Source organism: Arachis ipaensis, chromosome B6 (assembly GCF_059453495.1).
Source record: "Arachis ipaensis isolate K30076 ecotype BB chromosome B6, ASM5945349v1, whole genome shotgun sequence".
NCBI classification, from domain to species: Eukaryota; Viridiplantae; Streptophyta; class Magnoliopsida; order Fabales; family Fabaceae; genus Arachis; species Arachis ipaensis.
Window position 1 is genome coordinate 141,044,952 of NC_142441.1, and position 9,397 is coordinate 141,054,348.

At 35.6% G+C, this 9,397-nt stretch overlaps 2 protein-coding genes across 6 annotated transcripts; one reads left to right on the plus strand and one right to left on the minus strand.

Moving 5' to 3' along the window:
- Positions 1 to 326: 326 nt before the first annotated feature.
- On the minus strand, positions 327 to 5,877 carry LOC107605280 (dolichol-phosphate mannose synthase subunit 3). Of its 4 annotated transcripts, none has more exons than XM_088490244.1 (4): positions 4,813 to 5,877; positions 2,313 to 2,733; positions 1,209 to 1,316; positions 327 to 555 (listed from the first exon to the last, which is right to left on the minus strand). In XM_088490244.1, the coding sequence occupies exons 2-4, from the start codon at positions 2,386 to 2,388 to the stop codon at positions 512 to 514; spliced, it is 228 nt and encodes a 75-aa protein (XP_088346370.1). In that variant the 5' UTR covers positions 2,389 to 2,733; positions 4,813 to 5,877; the 3' UTR covers positions 327 to 511. The 4 variants fall into 4 exon arrangements, with proteins under 4 accessions (XP_088346370.1, XP_016162591.1, XP_088346369.1 ...); XM_016307105.3 differs by having other exon boundaries at positions 2,624 to 2,733; positions 4,813 to 5,875; XM_088490243.1 differs by having other exon boundaries at positions 2,624 to 3,490; positions 4,813 to 5,170.
- LOC107605279 (uncharacterized) lies at positions 5,430 to 9,086 on the plus strand. 2 transcript variants are annotated; one of them, XM_016307104.3, is made up of 6 exons: positions 5,430 to 5,724; positions 6,974 to 7,009; positions 7,371 to 7,572; positions 8,227 to 8,302; positions 8,466 to 8,587; positions 8,749 to 9,086. In XM_016307104.3, the coding sequence occupies exons 1-5, from the start codon at positions 5,549 to 5,551 to the stop codon at positions 8,585 to 8,587; spliced, it is 612 nt and encodes a 203-aa protein (XP_016162590.1). In that variant the 5' UTR covers positions 5,430 to 5,548; the 3' UTR covers positions 8,749 to 9,086. The 2 variants fall into 2 exon arrangements, with proteins under 2 accessions (XP_016162590.1, XP_016162589.1); XM_016307103.3 differs by having other exon boundaries at positions 8,466 to 8,583.
- The last annotated feature ends 311 nt before the right edge of the window (positions 9,087 to 9,397 follow it).

Here is a 9,397-nt window from a genome sequence, read left to right on the forward strand (position 1 = left end):
GAAAAACTGTCAAAATTAGAGGTCGACCTTCGAAGTCGGAACAATCGAATTGGTTGGGAGGAAAGTCTTCTTGGAGGAGAAGATCTATAAGTTGAAAAAATCATGTGATAGGGTTCTGATATGGAACCATCGTGCACATCGCACAACTTGTTGAACGAGCTTTCTTTTGTTACTTTTGAACAGAACATAACAATGTAATAAGGGCCTCTGTATTCACGAGGAATGTCGACAAAAAGCTTCTCTTCCCAATAGTCCGCTTTCATATTTCACTTTGAAAAGCCTTGGAAGAAACATTTTCATAAACATAGTCAGGATTCAAAATTTAATTACAAAAAAGATAAAAAGAAAAGTTTATCGAAGTAAAAAGAATTCCATGTACAGTAGTGCTAGTCCAAACATTTCCCGTTTTAGTATTTGCGTACATTGTTTGACAAAATTCTTTGCTACTCCCATTAAGTAATAGTTAGCAGCTAATTCTGAATCAACAAATTATTATCAGCTAGAGCTAACATCAACTCCTCTTTGCTTCAGATATTCCTTGGCCTCCACAATGTCCTAGATAGAAGCAACATTCTTAATCAACAAGCGCATTCATAATAACATTAACAATTGTAGGACTACTTAAAAAATCAGTTCTATTTGGAGACCAGAATTATATTCTAATCCTTCTGCCCCATGCTTAACATTCCCATAAGTAAAAGGATCAATACGTAGATGAAACGACAACAAAACACCAAAAACATTAGGACCATCAAAATTACATGGTTAATACCAAAACCAGTAAAGAATTGAAGTGAATTACATTGGAGCCCAAGATACAGAACAACCTGCGATACCTGAGGAAGGAATATTTGACATTTTTTGTGGTTCTATTTTCAAGTGAACTTCTTGGATAGGGTAGTTTAGCAAATCTGTTATTATTACTTCCTTTTATTATTTTTTTTATTTTCCTTTACAGTTGTTTTAACTTCATTTTTGGAAGGATCTCTTCTCCTCCAACAACCTTTTTAATCTCAACAATATCCAGTTTTACATTCTAAAAACAAACAAGAAAAGTATCCATGAAATGAAAACATTTTTCTATCCTGAAATTATTTCAATTCATACTCACATCCAAGCATATCTATATATATGACAGGCACTATGAAATGCACATGCCATGACTAATAATAGAAGACATCAATACCAACAGAAGGATAGAATGATACCTCTTGCAACAGCAGAGCTTCTTGAGGACAGGTTGGGAAATTCATCAGACCAACTCCAACCATTAACAGACCATAACATCCTAAAGACACAACAAAATAGACTGGTAGCTGTGCGGACAGAAATAAGGTATAGTCAGTATCATGCAAATTATCATTCTAAAATAATAATAACAATAATGACGAAAGTAAATTGCCAATGGTATTGGTTCAGTGGGAAAAGATTTAAGCTTTTTGCTTGTGGGCGAACAAATTAACAAGGTCTGTTGCATGCTATGTTGCATTGGTAAGGGAATGGTGCGGATTCGAGTACATACAAAAAACAATTTTTTTACAAAAGAGTGGAGTATTTACGCGTGAAAAAGGTGTAGCTAAAATTTAGGTCATATTTTATTGTTTGGCAAAACTTTTTAACTTGATCACACTATTGTCTTAGAATTTTCAAATTGAAAAGTGTTTCCAAATAGTAAGAAGTGTGACCTTAATTTTAGCTACACTTTTAAGGTGTTGCCAAAGTTTCATAGCCACCATGTATATATTAAATGATACAAAAATCTAGCTAATTTTATACAATGTAAAAACTAAAACTTTATATGATAAATGAAACACATACCAATTTTAACCTAAAAATAATATAGTGTATAGTGTTGCTCAAACTTTCATCTATAATTAGAAAGCTAAACTACTTTTTTTTTTTTTTTAATACCGAAGATAGGGAGACTCGAACCCGCAACCTCTTAGGTGAGTATGGGGAGATTATGCCATTTGAGCTATAACTCGTTGGCAGAAAGCTAAACTACTTAAAATGCACTAAACTAAAATTCATATGATTTATAAAAGAGTTATCCTAATAATTTTTTCTTTCCAAGGTCTGCACTCTCTTGTATATATTTACCCACTCAATCTCGACTAACCACATATTTGCTAAATATAGGAAAATCCCAAACCATATTGCAGAAAATGGAGGGAAAAAAAGAGAAATAAACAAATTAAAATACTTTAAAAGGAAAAGCAAGAGGGTTTTATGGCGTTCAGCAGTGTGTGACTAGGAATGATCAGCTCAAGGCTGTCCGCAAGACACAGCAGAGATGACAAGTGGCAACTCACCATGGATCCACCACCTCTGAAACTGCTGATCAAGCTTGCTCACATCATCGTCGGGCAGCTGCTGTTTTGTTGCCATCGATGATTGGAGGACAAGAATGGTGGTGGGTAAGTGAGATCATGGTACCTAGAAGTGTTCGCGCGGACCAGAAGCGTATACATACCAGACTACCAGATACGGATACTTTGGCAATTTTGCCATACCAGTTGCAACACAGCTTGCATGTGACCCTTGCCCAAAATTTTCGGAAACCCAAAAAAGAAAACTAAAAAGATAAACAAAGAATCAAGCATATGATGACATAAGTACTTACCAGCCAAGTATGACTACGTGGAATTACAGATGATTGTAAGAGGCCAATCCATAATGCAGTGATGGCCACCACCAATGAGAAAATCTTCACAATGTGCTTCATTTATCAATCTGAAATTTGATAAAGTCTATAAATATTATCAAATGCTTATTACATAGGATATTATGAGGATGTTTGGATGCTCTCTTAGGTGGCTAAAGATAAAAACACAAAATTTCTGAGAGCTCCATTGCAACAAATATAAAGATAAAAATAAAAAATAAGACAAAACAAAAGAATCGAAGAACATCCCTCCAGTATCATGAATCCCGTTAATGGTGGTGGCAAGTGGCAAAAGGATAAATTAAGACAACAGATAGAAAAATAATGGAAGAGAACAATCTAACCAGATAGAGCTTGGAAAAGGCCTTGTCAAGTTGAAAACAAATGAAAGTTAATCTGCACCTATCGCTTATCAAATGTATTCAACTGCTAAAATGGATATATAGCCTAATCTGTGCATGCAATTGCAATTACAATTAACAAATAGGCACATAATAGTGCAGAACAATTTACTATCACCAGCTAAGGTAAAACAAGAATCAATAGTAACTAGAATCAGTAAGAGAAAAAGATCCTCTTGCACTACTTGATCAATATTAATTATTTTTCCACTTCCATCAGACGGGATCTCCATGAAATTCATTTCATTGTTTACAATGACTCAAAGCCCATGCGCAATTTTCCCAGCATCACTTGGAAGTTTAAGAGAGAGTGTTGCGCAGCCGTTTGAGAGAGAGGTTCAAAATTAGCAAGGTTCTAAAAGCCGAATCGGTCATTGAACCGCTCTAATCACTGGTTCACTGGTCCAACTGGTTCACTCGTGGTCTAACCAAAAAAACCGTTATAAAAAAATAATAAATAAATTATAAATAAATATCCTAAAACATAATTTTAGTCTAATATAAATCTTAAGATGTCTTCTAAATTTAAAACACTAAACAAATGTCATCAACCAAAGTCTTATGAACTTATTTAAGTACAAACTCAAAATTGAAACACAAAAACAAAACAGCAGCAATTCAGTCTCCAGCAGCACATAACTACGCAAAGAAATTACAAAACACTATATAACTAAAATCAATAAATCATGAAGACAATCACCATGTAAGCATAACTAAGTCACAAATAAAACAAACACAAACACAAAACAGCAGCAATCCAGTCTCTGGCAGCACATCACTAGGTAAAAAAACACAAAATCCTACATAAATAAAATCAATATATCATGAAGACAGTCACCATCTAGGAGTAATTAAGTCACAAAACAGTAAAACACAAACACAAAACAGCAGCAATTCAATCTCCAGCAGCACATCACTATGCAAAGAAATCACAGAATCCTACATAACTGAAATAAATAATCATGACAGTCAACATCTAAGCATAATTAAATCACAAAACAGTAAAACAAACACAAACACACACAAAACAGCAGCAATTCAGTTTCCAGCAGTACATCACTATGCAAAGAAATCACAAAACACAAAACATCAGCACAACAACAGCACAGCAGAACATATGCTGAATTAACTAACTTAATAATCTAAGCACAATTAAGCCCAAAGCATAGTTTTAATTGACTTAATTAAATACAAAAAAGCTCAGCAGTGAACAGCAGTGAGCCAAAAAACACAGCACCGCAGCAAAGAAGACACAGACCAGTGTACAACACAGCATAGCAGTAGAGAGCAGAAACATTCAATAATCAATATAATTTGATAATTTCTGAACTAAAAAACAAACACGAACAGCAGGCACTAGTAGTGAGCTATGTGATACAATAAGAGTATTAAGCACCAACTTAAATTACAAGTATTCCTTTAGGCAATGATCATAAAATTTATCATCAAGAAACTTTAACAAAAGTTAACAACAGAAAAAAATAAAAGCACAAACAAACCAGTAACAATTTATCGGTATAAATTTATCATCAATCAGTAAACCAGTAAAAGTTAATCAACCCAGAACAAACAAGAACAAGCCAGTAAATCAATCCAGAATAAACAAGAACAAACCACTAACAGTTAATCAACCCAGAACAAACAAGAACAAGCCAGTAACAGAGTTAAAATTTATTATCAAGCAGTGAGCAAAGCCAATCAACCAAGAAAAAGCACCGAGCACTGACGGAGTATCCGAGGCATTACCTTCGGCGAGGGCAGTGACCAGAGATTTGAGGGAGAGCCACAGACGACGGGAAGCTGGCGACGAACACTGGCGAGCTGGCGACGGACGACGGGGAGCTGGCGACGAACACGACAGAGGGACGACGGCGGAGCAGGACCTGGAGACGCTGGCGTCGGGGGAATGGAAGGGCCTTGGAGCACGACAAAACAGGAAGATTGGCGAACGACTACGACGAACCAGGCGGCGACAGTGAGACCAACGGCGGCGCGATGGAGGTTAGGGTTGTGTTTTGGGGAGAAATAATGAGAGTATGTATGAGACTGAGGAATCAGAAATGGGGCTCGAGATGGGGGCAACTGGGCAAGGGCTTCAGGTGACGGAGGACGAGAACCTGGCTCTTTTTTTTTAAAACAAAACGCAAAACGACGCTGTTTCATAAAAATCGGCTGGGTCCCAATTCGGCCCGACCATCCGATTTTCGGCCGGTTCAACGGTTTTAAAGCGAATTTTAAAATAGCGGTTTTTGTTGTTGGACCGGCAGGTTCGGTTCGGCTTACAAAACCATGAAAATTAGGGATCTTTCACCTTTTCCTTTTATACGAGCGGCATTTAGGGAATTTCACTTTAGGTGCCCGCTTAAAAAAAAGGTAATCGAGGTTACTTTTACTTCTACCTACGCAATAAATTCTTACTCCTTGTGGCTGGCTTGTAATGTACTTGCCCAGTTGCCCTGTGCCGTAAAACAATAAAGCCACCATGTTGACGGTGATCAAGGTCATCTGGGTTTCATATCTGCTTTTCTTGGTCGGTTCTCAGGATTCTAATTCCATTGCACAAGGCCAATTCCTCTCCATCCAAACGAAACCTGACCCGGACGATTCTGCTGCCTCCGCTCGCTGGTTACTTTCTCTCAATTCCTGGGGTGTCTTGAAGTATACACTCTTTTCCTCCCTCCTTTAATTTTGATATAAATACACTACTTACTGCTCCATGAATTTCTATTTCAGAACTTTTAGAGGCAAACAACTCTTTGGAATCGGTTACCAACATACTATTTTTTTCATATTCTATGGGTTTTTGCATGCGGTGATGCTACATTATCAACTTATTTAACTTAGTTTACCTAAGTCGGTCCAAAAGAGACACGTAAGAAGAAAAAAAATTCGGTTATACTTGATTACAAAAGTAACTTGTTCGCATAGAATTGTTATATTTTATTTCACTTGATAAGTTATGGGATGGTTAATTTGTGTTTTACTCTCACTTAGTGTGACTGTAGCTCATAACTCCATACTTGGTTTTCCCTGTTTAATTGCAATTTTACTCCCTCAATCTCAAATTAATTGTTGACTTCAACTCTGTTTATGGATACGTTGGTTTTCTAATTTGCCAAAAGAGTGACAGCTATGATTAATTTGAAATGGAGGGAGTACTTGATGGTTAATGATATTGTGGTAGTTTGATCTTCGCTGTTGGTTTGTGTTGATTATTTATGTTAGAACGTTGGTTCTTGTAATCTTGTTGATTATCTGTTATCGTTCTAATGAGTACTTCATTGCTTTGTGATGAAATTGAACTTATTATTTCCCTAGCTGTAAAGGTGGAAAAGGATTAGTTATATGGATCAAACAATTCGATTGTGTCTTGTCATGAATCATGTTTGAATTCACCCCACTAGGGGGAATTCTGATACTATAGAGTGACAATTTTTACATTTTGCCTTCTTCCTTAGATTTTTCACTCCTACCATCCATGATGCACATACCTTTATGTAATTGTCGCCTTAATTTACGATGGCTTTGTGTTACAAGATGATTTACTGTAGGAGGATAAAGTGGAAGGATGTGCAGTGACTTATGAGTAATGACAAACATAAACCATAGATGATGTGCATTGACCACCTTAAATTGAAAATCGATGACGTTTTGGTTTCAGATTTCTCATATGTCATTGTCTTTTATATTGTTGCAAAAATGAATCAGGATAAAATTTATGATGATACCTCAAAATACTTAACCATTTTCACACTGAGATCAAGGGAATTGCCTTATGAGTACGGGGCAGTTGCTTAACCGTGTTCGATGTGTTATGTCTAGTCAGTTCTCTATCATTTAACTGTTTGGTTTCGAAGTCTAAAGTTCAAATTATGTTTCTCAAGCGCATTTCTTTGATTCTTTGCAGTACTATCTCAACTGATCTGGATGGAGCGCCCTTTGGGTAAGCATTTCCTACTTTTATCAGGCTGAATTCAGGAAAATTGCTTTTTACCAAGTGATTTTGAAAAGGCTGAGATTGTCGATTTCTCGGAAAAGAACATCTTTGCACAACTGCATATTATTCGTTGTACGAGGCCAATGAAAACGAAATGGAAGAATAAATGCTAATCTCAATTGCTGTTTGCTAATTTCTTCTGCCTTCAGTTTGACCAACCTTCTAAATTATCTATTCCTTCGAAACGTATATTTCTGTAAAGGAATAATTTTTATTACATCCAACATTATTTGACCATTGGATTTGCATTGTGTAATTTAATAATTTCCAGTATTCAAAGTAATTAAATCTTATTATCTATATGAAGGAATGTGGTATCATTTAGCGATGGGCCTCCCAATGAAGGCAGTGGCATCCCATACTTTTACTTGACAACTCTTGATCCAACGGCAAGAAATGCATTAAAAGATGAAAGAGCCTCGTTCACAGTTAGTGAATACCCTCTCGGGACCTGCGGTAACCTTGACCCAGAGAACCCTGCATGTTCAAAAATTACTCTAACTGGAAAGGTGTGTGAAAAAAAATGAAATTCAGTTGAATATATTCATGTAGGTGTTGCCGCTATGGTTTCCCATTAGTTGATCTTGGTCTTTCTGTTCTTCAAATTTTCAGTCTTCCTTCATGCTAGGTTTTTCTCTTTGGTTGTTTTCCACCTCCAGACTAGTTGAACATGATGTTTCGGGCGAAAATAAAATTAACATTACGTCTAGTGGCCAACTAATGATGTAGCAATATCTATGGATCTTTGTCCTACTTTATAAATTTTTCATTGAATCTCCAGCTTGTGGATTATTTCTTCAAAAGGAAAAGCAAAAGAATGACATTATCATGGACAATGCTACCTTTTTTACTCATATACTTCTTTCCTGTCAATTATACAAGATAATGTGAACCACACTATATAAATTGATGCAGATTTTTACAAAAATATCCTCCATATAGGTGCAAGGTCTGGTTTCTGAAGAACATTTGTGGTCATATTTAAAAGTCTGTAGTTCATTGATTTGTAAATGCCAACTTGTTTTCTTGTCCTCCTGTATAATACGTTATGTTCTTAAAGTTTTAAACAGCTTTATTATAGGAAAGGGAAAATCATAAAGAAATTTTGTGCTTCCTTTGATGATAAGTAACTTGGATTTTGATAGCTGTCTCTTGTGTTTCAGCTTAAATTGGTTGATGATTCCAAGGAAGCCGAATTTGCAAGAATTTCCTTGTTTTCCAAGCACTCAGAGATGAAGGGTAATACCTGAAAATCATTAAATTAGATTAGAATCCTGTGTGTTTTATGTCAGATATTTGACTAGTTGCAAATTTTCAATGACCAGCTTTCTCCTCATTATATATTTGATTCTTGCTAAAAAAAACTTATTTCCGCTATTTTAATTTTGGTATTCTTTAACAGGTTGGCCTGAGGGTCACAACTTTCAAGTCTTCAAATTAGAAATAGAAGACATATTTCTAATCGATTGGTATGGCGGTCCGAAACCTCTCAGTGTGGACGAGTACCTGCATCCCAAAACGTAGGTACTGCAGCAGAAATAATTTCCTTTGAATGGCAATGATATAACATGATAACCCCCCACCCTAAACAGGAACAAATGAATAAAAGTTTTATGCCATTTATGAAATTCTCATCTATGATTTCCTAATTAATTTTTATTCAATTATGGTTATGTCATCCACAGGAGCAGTCTTGGCTTCATTGTGTGAATGCTCTTCTAAGTCATTTATATTTTGGGCTATCTGCAAATGCACATATTCATTGGAGCTATTGTAAATATAAGATAAGTTGTATATTTTGTTTCAAATCTTTGCATTCCTTCCCAAATACTCTTGTATTCTTGTACCATCGCTATATATCCCTTCGCCATTTGAGATGCTTCTCCAAGCATCGTAATGTTGAAGAGGAAACAGTGTAAGCTACTGCTGTTAACCCTCTACTTTAAGCTTTTTATAGACAACCAAATTGTGTATACTTGACCAATGTGGCTATTAAATATGAATTATATGTTGCAACGATTCAGTGTGCCCTATTTTATTCGACCTCTTTTATGTTACGAGTATCATCTATGTATCAGTTGTCATAGGTGAATTTTATGTATCAGTTATCTTAAGAGAATCTGATACGTTCATACGCACAACTTCTTTCTAATTTTTAATCATTATTTTTGTTTTTTAATTAAAAATTGCCTATGTAGATAAAATAAAAAATAAATGCACTAATCTGTATAAGCTAGTGTTCTGAGAACCGAACTGGAAATTGGTTCGGTTGACTAGAAATTGATCACCAAATCATCGGTCCGATTCAGGATAAAAATCGTTTAGCAATGAACC